The sequence below is a fragment of the Enhydra lutris genome, unplaced genomic scaffold, assembly GCF_002288905.1.
Source record: "Enhydra lutris kenyoni isolate GAN:26980312 unplaced genomic scaffold, ASM228890v2 scaffoldscaffold82, whole genome shotgun sequence".
Taxonomy (NCBI): Eukaryota; Metazoa; Chordata; class Mammalia; order Carnivora; family Mustelidae; genus Enhydra; species Enhydra lutris.
In genome coordinates this window covers 2,262,616-2,281,881 of record NW_019154166.1, presented here as the reverse complement: position 1 = coordinate 2,281,881, position 19,266 = coordinate 2,262,616, and the positions used below count along the sequence as shown (strand labels likewise).

At 59.5% G+C, this 19,266-nt stretch overlaps 3 protein-coding genes across 8 annotated transcripts in view; all 3 read right to left on the bottom strand.

The window, feature by feature from the left end:
* Nucleotides 1–242: 242 nt before the first annotated feature.
* Nucleotides 243–8,332, bottom strand: LOC111161161 (SUMO1/sentrin/SMT3 specific peptidase 3). Its single transcript, XM_022524696.1, has 11 exons — nucleotides 8,086–8,332; nucleotides 6,483–7,209; nucleotides 5,473–5,712; nucleotides 5,275–5,386; nucleotides 4,606–4,753; nucleotides 4,432–4,479; nucleotides 3,786–3,863; nucleotides 1,558–1,695; nucleotides 1,315–1,398; nucleotides 1,165–1,215; nucleotides 243–774 (listed from the first exon to the last, which is right to left on the bottom strand). Exons 2-11 carry the CDS (start codon nucleotides 7,195–7,197, stop codon nucleotides 664–666), a joined length of 1,725 nt encoding a protein of 574 aa, XP_022380404.1. The 5' UTR covers nucleotides 7,198–7,209; nucleotides 8,086–8,332; the 3' UTR covers nucleotides 243–663.
* A 940-nt stretch (nucleotides 8,333–9,272) lies between these two features.
* LOC111161129 (TNF superfamily member 13) lies at nucleotides 9,273–11,553 on the bottom strand. Of its 6 annotated transcripts, none has more exons than XM_022524629.1 (6): nucleotides 11,053–11,553; nucleotides 10,593–10,677; nucleotides 10,419–10,466; nucleotides 10,156–10,274; nucleotides 9,792–9,930; nucleotides 9,273–9,570 (listed from the first exon to the last, which is right to left on the bottom strand). In XM_022524629.1, exons 1-6 carry the CDS (start codon nucleotides 11,308–11,310, stop codon nucleotides 9,461–9,463), a joined length of 759 nt encoding a protein of 252 aa, XP_022380337.1. In that variant the 5' UTR covers nucleotides 11,311–11,553; the 3' UTR covers nucleotides 9,273–9,460. The 6 variants fall into 6 exon arrangements, with proteins under 6 accessions (XP_022380337.1, XP_022380336.1, XP_022380339.1 ...); XM_022524628.1 differs by having other exon boundaries at nucleotides 10,593–10,680; nucleotides 11,053–11,342; XM_022524630.1 differs by having other exon boundaries at nucleotides 9,327–9,570; nucleotides 9,792–9,894.
* A 948-nt stretch (nucleotides 11,554–12,501) lies between these two features.
* LOC111161128 (TNF superfamily member 12) overlaps nucleotides 12,502–19,266 on the bottom strand; it is a 12,393-nt gene continuing 5,628 nt past the window's right edge. The window contains 6 exon segments of the mRNA XM_022524627.1: nucleotides 12,502–13,221; nucleotides 13,381–13,505; nucleotides 17,470–17,505; nucleotides 17,590–17,643; nucleotides 18,305–18,380; nucleotides 18,902–18,949. Coding sequence (XP_022380335.1) covers nucleotides 12,970–13,221; nucleotides 13,381–13,505; nucleotides 17,470–17,505; nucleotides 17,590–17,643; nucleotides 18,305–18,380; nucleotides 18,902–18,949 — 591 coding nt within the window. The 3' untranslated portion in view covers nucleotides 12,502–12,969.

Here is a 19,266-nt window from a genome sequence, read left to right as displayed (position 1 = left end):
CGCGCTGCCGGCCCCGGGCGGGGAGGGGGAGCCCCCGAGCGCCTGGGGGTGCTGCCGCGAAGCTCCCCCATCCCTGCGTTCGCGCGCGGCCCCCTGCAGCCCCGGCCTCCCCGCCGGGGGGCTTCGTCTCTGCCCGAGGCCGCGACGGAAGGCAGGCCCGCGGGGTCTCAGCACCCCCGAGCGGTGGCTAACAGAGCCTGCCGAACCCGAGCCTGCCAGAAGAAAGACCAGCACGACGCATCTCCAAAGGATCCTTTATTGAGCAGAGCAGGACCGTGGCGTTTATATATACGTATAAAACAAAGTTTGAAGATCTGGCAGGCATACTCCCTTTGCCCGCCCACCACCCCAGCACAGATTTTCCTGCCCCCGCCCCTGCACACGGAAGGGGGATGACCGCCCCACCCAGGCCACAAGGCCAAACTCCTCCCTGGCAGAGGGAGAAGAGGCTGTTCCATGGCCACCCCCTGAACATCAGAAATAACAAGTATTCTCTCAAAGAAAAAAAAAATACAGAAATCAATTAAAACATTTAAATATGAAAAACCATAGGGAACTGGGAGGGGGAGAGGCAAGAGAGGAACTGGAGTTTCTCGGGAAGGAAGGGTCCCCCACGTCCCCATGCCCATTGACCAATGGGCTTGAGGCCTGGGATAACGAGGCTCACACAGTGAGTTTGCAGTGACACAGCTCCTTGTAGATTTGCCGGCGAAGTTTGGGCATGTCCTGCTGGGTGAAGCTGAATGGCTGAGACAGGGCCAGGTGCTTGCAGTACTGGGTGTTAACAAAGCAGGCCGTGAGAACCGCCCGCTGGGCAGCCCCCCCCAAGCCAGGACCTGGGCTCCGTGCTTCCCGGAGCCAGATCCAGCTCCCTGGGCCTATCCAAGAACTTCCACCTTTCACAGACAAGAGAAGCCTGACTCTAAGCCTGTTCGAGCACTGGAAGCTGGGAGACAACTACATGAGAGCCAGAGAGCAAGGACCAAGAGACCCAGTCCCAACATGGGATGGGGAAGCTACGAGAACCCCAACGATGTCTGCATCTCTGCATTCTAACACACAAGGTTAGTCCCTGCTCCTTAAGTGCCTGAGAGCCAGATCGCGGGGGCCAGAGGGCCTCCCCACCTCCTTCCCCAACTGTCAGCCCAGCTGCGGCCTACTTACCTGTAACACAAAGGCACCGCAGTCACTGTCATTATTCTGCCTGGCCACATTCTAGAGAATAAAAAGAAGGCTCCTAGGCATGTGGCTTCAACTCTGTTTCCTATCACCCCTCTCTCACGACCCCGTACCACGCGCCCTTCAGACACTTACCATTTTGAAATAACCTTTCCAACCCTGGTGGAAATCCAGCCGGTCTTTCTTCACTGCCTCTGCCTGTAGGTACTTGGCAATATGCTGCAGAGACAGAAAAAAGGAGAAAGTGATGCCCTATGTTTCCCAACTGAACCTAGGGTATGACAGTCCCAGGCCCCAAGCCTGCCCTTCTGCCCGGAATGCCTTGCCACTGGATCTCCTCCCCACGTTCTTCCCATCTGTCCCCCTTCCCTCTCAAACCTTAGGGCAGCGGCGGTTTAGGGTGCGCTGCGAGTCGAAATACGTGATGGTGCGCCGCCTCACGTCAACAGAGATGAGGGACCAGTGCACCTCCAGGTGGATGGGGATTAGCAGGAGCTCCTTATTGAAGATGTCCACCTAAGGGGGGCAGTGCCGGAGGTCAGGTCAGACAGCACGGGAGTCCTGCCTGTTGCCATGAGGGTTCTAGAGAGGAATGGAGGCGCAGGCAAGCAGCCAAGTGGCCGAGCACAAGGCCCGGCGCCTCCACTCTAAGGCAGGGCTCAGCGTGTGTGGACTCTGGCGGGAGGAAGAAGGCAGGTTGAAGGAGGTCCTATCAGTAAACACACCGGAGAGCCCAGGATGGCCAGGTACTTTCCACACGTTAAAGGTAGCAGGGTTGGGGCACCTGGGTGGCTCAGTGGATGAAGCCTCTGCCTTTGGCTCAGGTCGTGATCTCAGGGTCCTGGGATCGAGCCCTGTATCGGCTCTCCACTGGGTGGGGAGCCTGCTTCCTCCTCTATGCCTGCCTCTCTGCCTACTTGTGATCTCTCTGTCAAATAAAATCTTTAAAGGTACCAGAGCTGAGCAGCTATGATCCCAGGCTCAGGATTCTGGAGCCAGACACCAGGGCTTACACCCAGCTCCTCCATTCACTAGCTTGTGACCATGGGCAAGCTACGCAGTAACTCTCTATACCTCTGTTCTCTAATGCGTTAAGAGGCTAAAAATAACGGCACCTACCTCCTCTGTGTGTCATGAGGGTTCAATCAGTTAACACCCACAATACACTAACAACTGCACGCTTTCCAGCGGAGGGTCAGCCCGTTAACACACAATCCTCCACGGGGGTTGTTAACAATCAACCAAACAACGAGATAAATGCACCTCGGCAGAGGAAGGCAACTTGCTGAAGGTCACAGGAAAAAGGACCCAGGTGGGATTTGAGCACAAGAATGCAGAAGGCCAAGTTCTTCACATTGGGCATCACCCCACCTCTACTGGGAGAAGCAGGCTGCCAGCTCACAGAGTTGTAAGCCCCTGAACCTGGGGACTAAAGAATGCTAGAGCCAGTGGGTACTGCCACCTCCCTGTAGAGATTTCCTGGCCTTTGAACCGCAGGGCAGGGAAACTAACTGGAGGGGAGAAAGGAATTCTTTTCTCCCCCCTACCCTCACCAAACGCGCTCCCTCCTATTCTTCTCTCCGGTAACTTCTACTACCAACCCGGGCCTCCCCAATTCCTAGCTTTTCTTCATTTCCATGCCCAACCGTCAGAAAGTACTATCAGCTCTAACTGCAAAACCTGTCCTAGAGAAAGCTACTTCCATCTCTGCCCTTGGCCCTCTGGCTCACGTGTCCCATCTGGACTTCCGTACTCCCCTCCTAGTCTGTCCGCTTCTCCTCTTGCCCGCTTCCAATCTTCACGAAACGGGAGTTCAAAACGTGAGGGATTTCCCGGCCTCCTTAAAATTTTTCAGTGGCTTCTCGAGGCACATAAAGTAAGATCCGCTTCCCCATCCTTATGCAATCAACTCTGACCGAATGTCTTCCCCTATTCCCTCCACTCACTATGCTCCAACCACACAGGACACCCCCAGTGCCTCCAATGCCCCTTCTCGCCCTCATCCCATGTACTTGCTGCTCCCTCTGCCTGGACCGCTCTTCCCCAGCTCTGCACACGGCGTCCCCCTCATCACCCAAGTCTCAGCAGAGAGGCCTTCCCAGACCTCCCGATCTAAAGGACCCACCTCCTGTGCTACTGCGTTACCCCTGTACGTTAATCATAGCACCCAGCACCAACTGAAATTTTACTTGCTTATTTACTCTTACTCCATAGAGGCAAGAAATTGTCCTTATTTAATACTGAATCCTTGTGCCTTCATCAGTACTCCCGGACCCGCGACAAGACTGTTTGTATTCAAAAGACTGAGTGAACAGGCTTGAGGAAGGGGTTCTAGAAAACAGAACCCTGGGGCACCTGGGTGGCTCAGCGGGTTAAAGCCTCTGCCTTCAGCTCAGGTCATGATCCCAGGGTCCTGGGATCGAGCCCCACATCGGGCTCTCTGCTCCTCGGGGAGCCTGCTTCCTCTTCTCTCTCTGCCTGCCTCTCTGACTACTTGTGATTCTGTCTAATAAATAAATAAAATCAAAAAGAAAAAAAAAAGAAAACAGAACCCTATTTCTCTCTAGTCAAGGCTTTACACATGTGGGTGTGAACTGGTAACTCACGTTTTTGGTCCACCTTTTCACTCCATCGTAACCCTTGGTACGGAGCTTATCGTAGAAGAAACTGTTGAAGAAATGCACCTGTGCCAGGGATACAAGAGAGCGGCTGGAGCTGGAAGAGCTCGGGCCCTCCTGCCCAGTCTCCTTTGCCCGCGCTGCTCCATTTCATTAAGGCTCCAAGGGCCAGTTTCAACCACCTCCACTCCCATCCACTGGACGTCAAAAACCAAGTCCTTTTCAGCCTTATCTTAGCATTTAGCCCCAAGGAAAAACCACCTCCCGCTGGGGAGAAGAACAGGCAAGCTCAGGATCAAGGTTAAAGATTTGAGGGGCGCCTCGATGGCGGCGCAGTTGCTCAAGCTTCCAACTCTTGGTCTCAGCTCGGGCGTGACCTCGGGAGTCAAGAGAGCGATTCCCTCGCTGGGCTCCACGCGCAGCATGGATTCCCCTTGAGATTTTCTCCCTCTCCCCCCCCCCCCCCCCAAAAAAATCTAAAAAAAAAAAAAAAAAATTACATAATTGAATTTAACACACTGCCTTCTACCACCTCTCCCCAAAAACAAAGATTGTCTTCACGGGTAAAGCAGTAAAAGGGACTGAAAAGGCTGCTTAGAGTCGCAGCCGTTCTACTGGGGCAGGCGAGGCCTACCTTCTCCGGGACCGTGTCCATGACCAGGTCTCCATACATGTTCATCACCTGGGGAAAAGACGGGAGGTAGCATGCCATGCAGGGTGCAGCATGGGTATAGGGCTCCCCCAAGAGGGCCCCAAACACCCTGCTCCCTAAATCCCCTTTGGGGCCCATGTCCCCACGGCTCTTCACCTGGTCGTTGAGCCAGTTCTGTCCATATAAGGTGCCCAGGTCATCCATGGTCAGCACGTGCCGCTTGTAGGCCACCCGGAAGCCCCTCACCATGGCGTTGCCTGGCATCCGCTGGTATGACTGGATCAGCTGCAGCACCAGGCCCTTCCTGAGGCGGCCGAGAGTGGAGTCACACAAGAGACAGGGCGCTGGGGCAAACGGAAGTCCCTTCTACTGCCCAGAGCAACAACCTACACTAATCCCTTCTGGGGCACCTGTGTGGCCCCGCCGGTTGAGTGTCTGACTCTTGATCTCAGCTCAGACCTTGTTCTCAGGGTCCTGAGTTCAAGCCCCACACGGGGTTCCACACTGAGCACGGAGCCTACTTCAAACAAACAAAAACTAAACCTTTTCTTAGGTCCTTTGTCCTTTTGACGACCTGCTAAAGGCCCAGTCTGCAGAAAGAGGCACAGGACTATCAGGTATACGCAGTATTTCAGGGCCTCAGGTAAAGACCCGCCCCAAAGCAGTCAGTTTACAGGGGCTTGGCACTCTGCCCTCAGACTGCCCCCCTTCAGTCCTACGTTCCTCCTCCTCCCCAAGCACATCCCTATGGGAGAAAAGGCGGCAGCATTCTCTCCTACCCTCAGGTCCCAGCCCTCTTCTGAGAGCACCACTTTTCTGCCTCACCTGGAAGGTGTAGAGAACTCCTGCTGGAAAATGTCCTCTAATTTCTCTACTACCTCGTCCGTGCTGAGGGGGATGAGGCTGCCGTAAGTTTGAAGGAATTCATCCAAGATGCCTGAGCGGAGGGAAAGAGGAGAGGGTGAGACCTCCGATTAAGGAGCTTGCTGGGATAAAGAGACCGGGCCCTCTAGGGTCCCTTACTTTGCACGCAGGTCACATGCTCCTCCCGCAGGGGGCTGTGCTGGCCGGCTTTCTCCCCGGGCCGCTCTGCCTCTTCTGCAGCGCCCAGATCTGAGCCCTGAAACAGCTCCTGGGCCACATGGTCCCCGATGCTGCACACATTGCTGATGAGGATGCTGGCATCAGGGGGTGCCAGACCCCGCTCCCCTTCTGGCCCGGGGGGTCCCCCAAAGCCATTGGGAAGAGTACAGGAGAGGAGGCCTGCAGGACAGGGGAAATGGGATGAGAAGGCCGCTTGGATCAAAGAACAATGGGGTAAGGTCAAATGATGCACCCAGGCCGTAAGACAAAAATGAACTAAAATGGGACCGACAGATACAAACTCTAAGGAATGGAATCTCAAGTGTGAAAGGAGCACGTCTGAGGCTGTAAAGGAACAGAAAAGAAGACGTACTACTCGCAGGGTAGAAGCAAGATGACTAAGATTCAGCGAGATCTAAACTTAGGAGATATTTACCGCCACTATGGACCTGGTGCCTAGTAGGATGCCCTGTACACGTTCGATAAATACTCCAGCGATTCGTAAAAACACAGCCAGAAATTGTTTGGTTGAGTCCCGTCCCCGAAAGAAACATTCTGAGTGAGAGTGTCCCCCACTACAGGTGGCACGGTCCACTAAGAAAAATCCCACGCCACCACTGGGAGAGTGGCACCCTTCGCAAATGGACATGCCCCTTTATTCTGAAAAGGCAAATGAAGAGGGATTTCAAGTGTGTAAGGCTGTCTTGACTTTAGTGAACCACACGTCCTCCCTTTCTCATCCCTACACAGAACACCCACTCGGGGACGCTGTATCCCAGCCTTGACTATCTGCCCAGACTTAGATCCTGCTCAAAGTGGAGCTTAAGACATTTCACAGCTCTTCTGGACCCCCCTCCCTCTGCCGTCCCACTAGCTTTAGGCCCAGGTGTCGCCACCGCAAGAGGCTCCGGATCCTCCCCAGCCCCTCCCTCCACCCACTCCCACCTTACCAGAGTCAGGGTCCAGAGGAGACTTTGGAGTCCACCGTAATCCATCTTCCTCCACTGGGGGCCCAGAGGACATCGGTGGAGACCCTCTCACCCCATCCTCAGCCATGAGAGCACCTAGCAGACCCAGCCGGGGTGGAGGTGGCCCCCGTGGGGAGTCAAAACGACAGCAGGGGGATGGCACCTGTGGTGTCGCACCCCCGTCCTGGGGTGAAAGATGGTTCTTGGGGTGTGCGAGGCTCCGCCGCCGGCCTCGGTGGCGCCGCCAAAACTTCCAGTGGAATGTCAGCGAGGTGCTTTTCGAGTACAGCAGCATCCGGAAGGCTCTCATGGCTCGGCGGCGGCGTTGGGAGCAGGTTTTTCGATGAGTAGGGCGGGGAGGGCGAGGCCGCTGGGAAGCTCCCAGCTGACCCCATCTGGGGGGCAGCCTCCAAGCTGCCACTTCCTCTTCCTCATCTTCATCCTCGTCCTCCTCTTCTTCTTCTTCCTCTTCACTAGCTGAGGCATCAAAAGAGGGCCGAGGGACAGGGAGGCGTCTGGCTGGCGCTGTGGTCCCTGTCCCAGGATCTGGCCCAAACCCTCCACCTGATTTGAGTCGGGGTTTAGGGGGTGGGGGCCAACGCACACGCTCCCGCCTAGGACTTGAGTAAGCTGGGGCTATGCCAGGTCCAGGAGGCTCAGGCCCCCAAGACCCGGTCCCTTGTATAGTCTCTTTCATCTTCCAGTAGCCCTGTAAAACAATGGTCAGAGTGTCAGGATCCAAACACCCTGAACCCCAAGATCTTGCCTCTCTTCCTCAGCGCGCCATCACTGGAATCAGATGCGAACAATCTAAGGAGAGAGGAAAAAACCGCGAAACTCCTACAGACTGCTGATCTGTTCGGTTAACAGGGTCCACGAGGGGCCCATTAGAGTCCGTGTCATCATCCGTCCCCCAGCCAGACAGAACCAAGGGAGACTATGGCTAAGCAGCAAGCGTCCGGAAGCTTATTTCTGAGATCCCCAGCTTAAACCCAGTATTTCCAGGCTCTACTTCTCTACTTAAGACCACCAAGAGTATCCTAATTGAGCACCTAACGAGGGGCATGGCTCAGCCCGAGAACCCTGAGGTGATACAGAGACAACCGAGGAGGACACAACTTCCACAAGGAAACCGTGGTCTGGAGTGGGAACAGAGTTCTCTACCACCTCGGAATGAATGGGGGGCTGGGGCGGGGAGGGGATGGGCATGCTCAGGTCGAATCAGGAGGTCTCAGGAGGGAATGGGGATCCCAGGGCTATGGCTCACGGAGTAAAATCTAACGGAAACGGAAGAATGTTCAAGGAAACTGAAAGAGAACCCAATCGGTGCTTAGGCGGCCCGATCAGGGCGCCGGGACAGAACTGAGCCGCGTGAGCTGGCTGGCCCAGCCCCCTCTACGGCTCCGTTCCCGGGGGCCAGAATGCGTCCCACGCCGGTTTGGTCCTCCAGGCTCAGGACAGTTCGGCGCCCGAGGGCCTTAAGAAGCCCCTTCGAGGGCCTCCTGGGCCCCCGTTAGGTGGGAATGAGGTCCCGAATTGGGAGAGGCCGCGGCAGAGCTGGGGGAAGGGTAGGGGGCGTCCTCACCGGGAGCGGGGAAGCCGGGCGGACGGGCCCGAGGGCGGGCGTCTCCGGCCTCAAGCTTCCCGGCTCATCTCTTCGGCGACGGTGGCGGCCCCGCCACTCCTGCTGTCTTCAGGCACAGCCCTCTCAATTCAGGATTCCAACGCTCCTGGGCCGCGCGCCGCGCCGCCGAGCCGCCCCGCCGCGGCCGCCTCCTGCTCTGCTTCAGCCTCCACCTCCACCACCTCCCCCTCCTCCTCCTCCTCCTCCTCCTCCTCCTCCTTCTCCTCCTTCCCCTCCCGCGAGCCCCAGGCCCACCGGCGCTGGCGGCGCACGATTTGTGCGTCACACCCGGCGAACAGCGCCGGCGCGGCCAGCACGCGCCTAGTCCCGCCTACCCGAGCGCGTGGACGCCACGGGACCGGCCCCGCCCTCGAGCCCCGTGCGGCGCGGCGCCTGCGCACGTCCGCTACTCTCGGACGCGCGCGGCGAGCCCACTTCTCTCACGTTTGCGCCTGCGTGTCCCCCCCCCCACCAGCCCCGGCCCCACCGCCGCTGAGTGTTCCGCGGCGGAGCGCCTGGGGATCCCCGGGACCCAGGTTCCGAACCCCGGGGCGGCGGCACCTGGGTCCCGGGGGTCGCGCCGGGGAACGAGCCGGGAGGGCGGGGAGATCCCGGGGCTAGGCAGGGGCGCCAGGAGGGTGGAAGCCATATATTCTCTTTTATTGAAGTCTGAGCGGGTCTGGAGCAGGAAGGAGAGCCCAGGGGAGTGAAGGCGGGCCGGCGTGGGGCGCACGGTTTACCCAAGGCTCCGCGGACACGGTCCCACCTCGGAGGGCGAGCAGGAAGGGCGGAACCTGTCGCCCAAGCAGTAACGTGGCCGCAAAGGGTACCCATGCGGACGGCCGCAAAATGCACCCCCGAGACAGTGCTAGGAACCGGGGGCCCCGTTGCTGGGGAGAGAAGTGGGAGCGAGGCTCTCGGCGGAGCGAGGAAGCAGCGGGTGGCACAGAGGGGGTGTGGCACGGGGAACCGCGAGTCCGCGAGCGGAGGGAGGCGCCGCGGACCGTGCCGGCGCTGGCGGGTTCTCCCGAGCTGCCGCTAGGTGGGGGTGCTGTGCTGGAAGCGGTCCAGCGGGCCCCGCGGGAGGCCGCCTGAGGCCGGCACGGCCCCCAGCCCGCTGGAGTGTGGGGCTGCACTGCGGACAAAAGCACGGTATCACACCTCTTTAATAGCCACGGAATCAAAGTCTAGGGGGGGGGGGGGGGACGGGAAGAGGAGGGGGCGGAGATCGGTGACCGTCAAACCGAGAAGAGGCCGCTGCCCCTCTTCCCTCTCGGCTGTCTCCAGTTCGCGCCCACAGTCATCTTCCGAGCCAAAACCACCGTCCGTATCGTAATCACAGTTTCACAAGCCCCAGGAAGGTTCCGTGCGGAGACAGGCTGAGCTTCGCCCTTCCCCGGGGTATTGTGACACTCAGAGCATCCCCTTGGTGCAGATGGAAGACACCTGAGACACGGGAGAGGATTCACACTCACGGAGCGCAGTCCGCAGATTCTCCCCCACTCTCCCCTCCCTCCTCCGGCTCGGCCTTCCTCCTGCTTCCTGGCCTGCATCCCTCCCCCAGATCCACCTGTCCGCCCCGGCTTCCGCCCGTCCCCGCCCCTCCCCAGGGGTCAAAGACACCCTGCTCTTCTCACACCCGCCCTCGCCGCCCACGGGGCTTTCACCTGCGCTGTAGCAGCTGTTGTAGGCCCAGTCCGGGTTGGAGGGCATGCTTCGGACACATCGGAAGAGAGTCTCCTGCCTTCCCTGGCCCTCCCGAGACACCACCTGACCCATGGTGAAAGTCACATCATGGAACAGGACCTGACCAGGAATGGAGGAGAAGCTAAAGGAAGTGAGAAAGCCTAGCTCAGGGCTGGGAGGCCTCCTGAGCCCGGATGAGGGAGCCAAGGAAGGAAGGAGGATCTCTGAAGTTTGGTACGAACAGCAGCGTTGGGAACGTTCAGTACCAGGGCATCCACCCCCCACCCCCCGGGGAGAACAGATCTCTCGGCCCCCAGACAAGGTTTGGGGTATCTGTGGGATTACCTGACTGTACAGCAGATAAACTCCAGCGTCCCAGACTCGCACAACATATCCTTGGGCCTCCAGACCTCTCCCACGCTTAAGGGCCGGTTGCCACATCACCTCCGTCATGTCGGAGTCCTCTGGAGGTGAGGAGTTTGGCCATCAGGACTTCTGGGCATTCTCAGAGACTTTTCACCTCCGAATTCTCTTGGGCCCGGCTGCCAGCCCCAAAGCTCCCTGACCTTGGCCCTCCCCCGGAGCCATTATTTAAAGTTAGTGCTCACCCTTGGAGGTGATGTTGATGGGGACCAGGTGCAGAACGGAGTGCTTCTCTGGGGAGAGGAGGAGGAGAGCTAAGTGGTGCCCACCTGTCCCTTCCCCTCTCGCCTTGGCTCCAGATCCCCCTAAGGCTTGATCCCCCCCAACCCTGCCGCACCCCACCCCGGAGGCCTCCTCACTCTTCTGCTTATGCTTATGCGTGAGCGCTGCTCTCTTCCTCCGGGATCTCTCCCCATTCTCCCAGGCTTCCAGGGCGTTGGGGCTCTGCTCATGGAAAGAGGGTCAGAGTTAGGCTAAGAAGCAAGGGTCCCACGACAGCTTTTCCTCCCAGCGACCCCTGCCACGCTGTCCGCCCCCCCCTACCAGCCAAGCCCCAGGAGTGCCACACATCACTCATGCACTTTTCCCCAGCGACCTGAGTCTTGGTGCTGGCTGTCCTCCAGGATCTGGTAGGCACAAGAAGTATTAATATTTAACAATTTCCTTTCCTGGAATGGCTGCTTCCTTGACCTCCAAACTTGGGACCCTCTCTTGCACCTCCTCAAAACTTTACAGACTGAGGGGCTAGACCCAGGATGCCCCTAGCTGGCCCTGGCACCCATCCTCTTCTCGCCCCCCCCCACCGCTCCCCTCACTCACCTGCTCCTGGAGGCTCAGCCACGGATGCCCCTCCTCCTTCTCGGAAGGCCCTCCGGCCCTCTGCAGCCGCGCCACCTCTCTCCTTAGACTTTGCAGCTCTGTTTGTTGGGTCAGCAGAGCCACGGCACAAGCCACGGCCCCCAGAGCTGCCCCCCAACTCAACCAGAGGGCGACTGAGAGTGCTGGCTCTCGGGCCGGGCCCCCCATGTCTCCCGGGGGCCCTTTGGGGGCTAGCAAGGAAGGAGATGAGGCTGGCATGAGCCGGGGACCCCGCCGGAGGCTGCAGCCTCGGGAGGGGGTGGCCGGGAGGTGGTGAGGAGGGTGGGGGTACAGAAGGGAAGAAGAGTGTTACGCAAGGGAGAAATAAAAAGGAACTTGAGAATAAAAAAAGAAGGAGGAGAGCCAGCAAGGGGCACTGTTGGCGCTCCTAGAACCCCGCCGTGGGGCCGGTGGTGTCTCAAGACGCCCCCTCCGGATGGACACACACACACACACCCTCCTCCAGCCTCGGAAAACTTGGTGCCAGTCTCTCTAGGAAGGACAGGACTACCAGTGACACCCAGAAGGAGCGGCTGAGCACAGGAACCCTGGGACGGCCCCAGAAGTGGGGGAGGGAAGGGTGGCTGGCTCCAGGCCATGGTGCCAAGAGCAGGGATGGAGAGGGAAGCTGGGCAGCCTTGGGGGTCCGGGGTGAGGGGGTGAAGACCCTCCAGCTCAGCCACGGGGGAGACCTCTGGGAATGACTGGAAGTGGAAAAGGAGGGGCGGGAGGGGGTAGATGGGAAGGAGAACCAGGGTCGCGGAAGCAAGAGACTGGCTGAGTTCTGGGGTTAAGGCCAGGCCGGGTGTGTTGGAATGAGGCCGGCACTACTCCCTGTGCTGAACTTGGCAGGGAGAACTTCCTGTTTCCCGAGAAGAGTTCTTACATAAGGGGCCTGGTCAGAGAGAGAGGGAGAAAGCCCCAAGCACCCTACCACTGTCAGATTCCTTCCCTGGACCCAGGGGCCCGGGTTCACATGTTCCCGGGCCCCGGTGTCCCACTTCCTGACCCTGAGCTCCCCTTCGGGCCTACTCCCACCCCACATCCCAGCCAGGGCTTGTGCCAGCACCTGCTTAATGTCCTGAGGCTGCCAAGAGGAAGGGCCCTGCTCCTCCCTCCTCCCGGCCAGGGATTACCCACAGGAGGAAGCCCGCCTCCTAGGTAAATGAGGCAGCTTCTGCTGGACCTTGGGCAGACATTGATTTTTTTCCTGGCGCTTTGCCTTTCTGCTCTCTGCTCATGCCTCAGGGGTCAGAAGCAGGCGGGTCCCCACTCCTGAGCCCGTACGTTGCCCCAGCATGCCAGCCATCCCGCACCCCACTCTGGGATGCCCGCACCCCCTTCCCAGGGCCCTGTGCTACCCTGAGAAACGCCCCCTAAGCCCCAAGGAAGAGAGAGACCGTGGTTTATTGTCTTTAATATCCACTTATGCACATTTTGTCACAATAATAATAAAAATAATATCTGTTTTTAAAAATCCACAGGGAATTATCAGGGAAGGAGCTAGTCTTGCTCTCAGCCCTCGCGTTTGGGAACTCCCGGCCTAGTCCCCGGGCTCCCTCCTGTCCAGCCGATTAGTGCCTGAAGTTGGGGGGGGTTGGGGGCCCATCCTCACCCAGAGTAGAGTAGACACAGTGTCCTGGGGCGGCTGTGGCCAGGGCAGGGAGTCAGGAGATACATGGGGGTGTCGAATGACCAAGGGTTCAGGAGCTAGTGAGGTGGCGGGGGGGCTGTCAGAGGAGGGGATTTTCTACGTGGGGCGGAAATGAAATGAGCAAGTCCAAGCGGCCCCGCAGAGGGCGGGCAGGTGGGGGGGACGGGGGGGGAATCAGTGGAGGGGGGCACTGAGAGCCACAGTGGGGGCCCCACCAGGGCCCCTCAGTGCACCTGGAAGAGGCCAAAGTAGGTGAGGAAGGGGGCAGCCTTGAGATGGGCCCAGGGGAGGGTGCGGATCCGCAGAGAGGACCCAGGCCGCAGGGGCAGCAGCCCAGACACCTGGCAGAGGCGGAGCTGGGGCCCCAGGGAGCTGGCGGCCGTGGCCGAGAACTCCTCCAGGCAGCGCAGGGCCAGCGCATCATCCACCAGCAAGTCCAGCTTCAAGTAGACCGCCTTCCCCTCATCGAAGTGCACCTGCCGGCGGGCGCAGGCAGCAGAGTCCAGGCCCCCGCTGGGCAAGGCTCGGTTTCCTGCAAGCCCCGGTGACCCGGGGAACCCGTCGGCCCCGGCCCTGACCCACCACCTCCTCTGGCCCTCGATCCCTGCGGCGCCATGGCTGCGCGTGGGGCTTACCTGGCAGTACAGGTAATACAGCCCAGCCCGCGCCACGAGGAACTCCCCGCTCTGGCGGTCGTAGCGCAGCGGGTTGGAGCTGTTGATTCTGGCCTCCTCCCAGCCGCTCACAGTCCCATCCACACCTGCAGGGGTGATGGGAGATCAGGACTTCCTCACGCTCCCCAGGCACCCGGTGAGGACCAAAGACTCGGGGGCCCCCCTTTACCCAGGAGATGCAGAGCTGGCGTGAGGCCGGGGAGCCAGTGGTGCACGAGCAAGTGCGACCAGGGCAGGGAGAAGCAAGGTATCACCCACCACGTCCAGGGACAAGAGCCAGATGGAAGGAGAAGTGCCGGGGGCTTTGATATTTTGTGCCTCTGCTGTCCGCCTCTTTTAAGAATGTCCGCATACCGTCCTCGAATCAGACGGGGCTGGGATTGCGAGCATTAAATAGAAAAAAATGGTACCCAAATGTCTGCTGAGCGATGCGCGGACAAGGAAACGGTGGGACAGCCCCACGCTGGGATATTATGCAGCCGTAAAAAAGAAAACCGCTACCCGTGGGCAAACCAAAAGCATCGTGCTAAGGGAAAGATGCCAGTCCCCAAAGGACCACATGTTGTAAGATTCCTAGGAAATTTCCAGATGAATACCTAGAGACAAAGTAGGTTGCTGGTTGCTTAGAGCTGGGGGGCAGCGCTGGGAGAAACAGGGGTGCTGGCTAACAGGCACAGGGTGTCTTGTCGTGCCGACGTCTGCAGCTGTGTGAACTAAAGCCTAGACACCACCAAACGGCACCCTCGAAGCGGGTGAACTGTACGTAAAGTGTAGCTTGATAAAACCGTAGCGAAAAATGAAACAACCTAGAGCTAAGGTCATGGCCAAGAAGACGAGTAACAAGACAATGGCCAGGAGCTCAGGTGGCTTCCTGGGTCCCCCTTCGTCTATCACAGGACTCCCGCTGTCTTCCTGCCCTCGCTTGGCCTGCCCGCCCCACCCCTGCAGATACCGATATCCCAACCCCGCCGACAGCCCTTCCTTCCCTGGCCCCCCACTTCGAAGCGGCCAGTCCCAGCCCTGCCTCTCCTCTCTTCCCCTGGCCACCCTGTTTCCTTCACACCCATCCCCTACACCGGCAATCATCCGGGTTATATACGCAGGTGCAAGTATGGGGTCCGACCACGGTCTCATTCACCACTGTGGCGTGGCACACAGCACCGGGACCCCTCCAAGTGGGCGCCCCGCAAACACTGGTGGGAGGCCAGAGGGAGTCGGCCGACGGGGCCCACGCCTCTGGCTTTTTTCGGGACCCACCACCGCTCTCCTGGGCAGCTGCCTTCCCCAGCCCTTCCTCATCCCCACCAATCTGAGTCCCCAATTTCTAGTTCCTACAAGTTCTGCCACCTGCATGGCAGGGGGAACCCCATCTCCCTCCCCCGGCCCAGCCACTGCCACTCCTGCCAGGATTCTTCTCAGCCTCCCTCCTCAGCGGACTCCCCTCTGCGCCTTTTTGCTGGCTCCTACACAGGACCGCACAGTGAGGTTTCTAAAACGCAGATGGCAGCCTGCCTCTGCCTGCCTTGACCTCAGAATGACTTCCAGACTCGATCTGTGGCCTGGCTCCCTGTTCTCCAAGCTCATGGCCCATGCTGTCCGCAAGCACTTGCTTCCAAGCAGAGCTGCTCGCCCTGTTCTCCCCCAGCTCAGGGCTTTGGCACCAGTGGGTCCCTCTACCCGGAAGGTCCTTGAGCCCTTGTCCACCTTCGAGATGCTTCGAGGCCCCCCCTTTCTTGGGGAAGGAGGCCCTGACTCCACCATAAAGTTTTCTTCCTCTAGGCCACCACGCACTTCTGGCTGCTCTCCTTATTGTCCTTGTCACAGCGTACTGTAATTCCCAAATGTACAGGCTCGTCTCCTCTCCCAGATGGTCACTGTTTGAGACGAGGTCTGGGTGGTGTTGCCTGCGGGCCCCGAGCCTCGTCCTTAAAACAGCAGGTTCCCAGCACGTGTGTGTTCAGGCAGCAGAGGAATGAATGTCCGGGTTACTCAATTCATCTGGAGGGCAGGAGGGCTGGCCTGGGGCGTGCAGAGCAGGGGGAGAGGAGGGAGGACACTCCCCACTGTGGAAGCAGCTGAAGGAAAGGCTGGTGGAGGCTGAAAGGCATGGTGTGCCTGGGACCACCATGTCCCTCCATGTCACAACCACAGACCCCAAACGCACATTCTTTACTGCCCGGCAGCCTTCCTGTGCTTGCCCTCTGACCCTGCTCTGGCACTCATGGAGGCAGGGACTTTGTACCCCTTCTCGCAACTCTGCCCATCTTCCTCATTCTCTGAAGGATCCAGAATTCATCAGACAAGGGCCCCCGCACCTCCTCCTGATCAGAGCCCAAAACGGACCTGTGCTCACATTCTCCACTGACCCTCTCGTGATGACAGGTGTTGTGTCTCTCCCTTTGTTCTGGAACTCACCCTTTGCCCCCTTCCTGGACACTGCCGTACAGGTCCCATCCACCCACCCCTGCGCCGAGCACGGGCAGGTCCTCACACAAGCACATTCTAGGGACCTTCAAATCCTGGACCCACCGAGTATGGTCATGGCCTTGGGCAGGTTAAGTAACTTGCGCCTCTAAAACGGAGCTGATCAGAGTATCTTCCTTTTAGGACTATTGGGAGGTCTAGATGAATGCGACATTCAGTAAATGTTAGCTAAGATCCCTATTTTTCCTCCATCCACATCTCCCTCCAGCCACCGGCCCACTGTTCCTCTCATCACAGAGAAACTTCTGGAAAGGACTGTCCCTGTCTCCCAATTCCTTTTTCCCATTCCTCCTCAGCCCAACCACACTGGCTTCTATCCTAACTGCACCACTGAAACAGGCTTGGCCAAGGTCACCAGCTGCCTTTTAAGGTTACCAAACCCCCACAGTCAAATCATGTGACCCGTCAGCAGCGTTTGGCGCAGACAGCCACACCCATGCTGGTGAGACCACATCATCTCGCAGATCACAGGACACTGTCCTCCCCGGCTTTCTTCCCGTCTCCGGCGGGTTCTCCTCTTCTGCTCCGCTCCGGGATGTCTCGGAGCCCCAGGGCCTCACTCTTGGGGTCCCTCTTCCCCCCAGTGCCTCATCCGACCCTGGAGGTCTGAACAGCATCCGGATGGCCGTGGGTCCCAACCCAGCCTCAGCCAGCTGACTCTGTCCAGCCATCTGTCCACAGAGCTCACTCACTTATTATCACTTCTCTACTCTTTCAGTAGGAAATCTGAATTCCCATTCTTAATCCACATACCTCCCAACCTATTTCTTCCCTCCATAAATGGCATCATTATGCCCAAGGGTGCCCAAGTTAAAAATCTAGAAGTCGCTTTTGATTCCCTCCCTTCCCCTGCACATCCAACCCATAAGTGAGTCCGACCTTCTAGCCACACGCCGAATCCATCTACTTGGCTCTGTCTCGGCTGCCAGGCCCCCTAGACCAAGCCAGCCTCCCGTCTTGCCTCATGGCCTGTCCCACGGAAGGACATTCCAGGTGAGGGCACAGTGTGTGCGGGGAAAAGGGGCTAAGAACAGACCACGGAGAGAATGCAGGCAGGCAGAGAAGCAACGGAATAAGGACAGTGAGTTTGCAGAACCTTAGCTCGACAACATAGTGGGGGACAGAGCAAAGGGATGGGGAAGGGGCTAGAGACCGGGTTTGAGGTTCTGAGGTCACGGTGCTGAGATGGGAGGTGGGGCAGGGATGGAAAAGGAGCACAGCAGAAACATTCTAAGAAAAATGATCGGAGTGTGAGGACGCACAGAATCCATGGCAGGGCGTGGGTCTGGGAAGAAGAGGGAAGAATCAGATGTGCTTCTTGCACAGGCATGAGGGCTGGTGGCTGGGTGTGGGGAGCCTGGGTCCTCCTGCCTGGATCAAGACAGAGACCAGGTCTGGGGGCTGAGAAAAGCGAGCCCTGCAGATTTTCTCGAACTGGCTTCTGGGGCTCCCAGGCTGAAGGCAGGGAGGGCAGTGGGAAGCAAAAGCTTCTGAGGGGCGGCTCTGCCAGGAGGCCAGTGATGGTGGGGGTCAGGGGAGAGCTCAGGGGTGGGAATGGGGTCTCACCGGCCTGTGCACCGTCCTGTCCCGGTCGTGGGTGAACTGAAAGGCACAGGAAAGGGCTGTTAGACCTGCCCCGTCCCTCTACCGCCCCGTCTCCCTGGGCACGGCTCACCCATCACCCACCTTCATAGTGCGCGGCCACTGCTCTGCGACCCCGCGTTTTCCGGCCTTTAGGTGCTAAGAATTAAGGGAAGAAAGATGCGGAATATAGCACGCCCTGACTCTGGGGGCTCCGGAGACACTCCCCAGCCCCCCCTTGCTCTCACAGCCCCGGCATCTTTATTCTTGTCCCGACTCCTGGCCTCAGAGCCTCAGGCCATACCTCCCTCCTTAAGGAGACCGACTGCATTGTTTATCACCCAAACTGGGTTGTTTCTGAGAGCAAAACGGTTGCGATTAGTAATCGCAGGGAGATAACCATCAGGAGCTGGGACTGCCCCACGCAAACCTGGACACAGGTTCACCTGGTCATCCCATTCACGAGTCTCTTTGCTTCCTGGGGCCCCCGCCTCTTCCTCCCCCACCTTGTCTCCGTCAGGACCTTAGGGGTCCTCCTAATCTGGGCCAGCCCCTCCTTCATATCCAGCATAGGGTGTCAAGTGAGAATCGGTCCATGGGATGCGAGGGGCTTCAGAGAGAACAGATCAGCTGCGGGACTCTGACCTCTGCCCCCACCAACACCCCACCTGTGCCTCAGTTTCCCCATCCCCACAGTAAGTAAGGAGGATGGTGTTGGCTCTGCCCACTCCATGGGGCTGTTAGCGTGAACAAAAGCAGTGAGTGCAGAAGCCACTGGCCACTAGGATTACTCCTGAAGGTGGAAGAAAGGGGCGCTCACCACTTCTGCGAGGCCGAACAAGCCTCTTCAGGAAAGGCCCGGGATCCTGGCTTTCCTCTGTCTGGGGATTCAGTTCCTAGGGGCATTAAAGGCAGGACTGAACCCGGGTCTTGCCGGAGGCCACCAAGAGACTAAACCGAGACCGACAGGGGGGCCCCGTTGGGAGAGGCACCACCAGCCAGCGGCAGGCACGGGAGTCTTGGGGAGGCCGGGTCCTGGGGTCAGGCCCCAGCCTTCACCCTGCGCCCCCAGCGCCCCAGCACACAGACCCGGCACAGACCCTGCGGCGCCCACACCCCGTCCGCGTGCACGGTGGGCACACACCCCGCACGCATCGCCAGCATCCCTCCTCCGCGACAGGCTCCCCCCATCCCATACCCCCACCTCGCCCCCAGCCAATAATCACTGCGGACTCAGGTGACACAAACCCCTTTCACGCGGCGGCACCCTACCCCTCTCCCCGTGTCCCCGACGCCCGCACGGCGGCGCACACCCCCGCACACACGTAGCTGGCACCGCGAGGGCACACCCCGCGCCCCGAGCTCGCGCACACTCCCCACGCCCTGCCGCGCGCGCCCGGCACCCACGGCCACTCACCGGCGGGTCCGGGTCCTCCTCCGCCACCAGCTCCCCCTGGGAAGGCTCCTGCTGGGAAGGAGGCAGCGTCACCCCGTCCCTCTCCACCTGACATCGCACCCTCCACCCATCTTCCTGGCCCCGTGCCCTCCGCCCACCCGGCCCGGTCCGCCGCACAGCAGACTCGGCTCCCGGCCGGCCGCGGGAGGGCTGCGCCGCGGGGCCTCACCTGGGCGGGCGGCGGTGCCCGGCTGCCCAGGCTGGCGGCGGCCAGCAGGAGGCCGAGGCAGGCCAGCGCCAGGCCCAGGCCCAGCGCGAGCGGCGCCAGCAGGGCGGTGCCCGGCTCCCCCCGGCGCCCCCTCCGCCTCTGGCTCCGACGGGCGGCC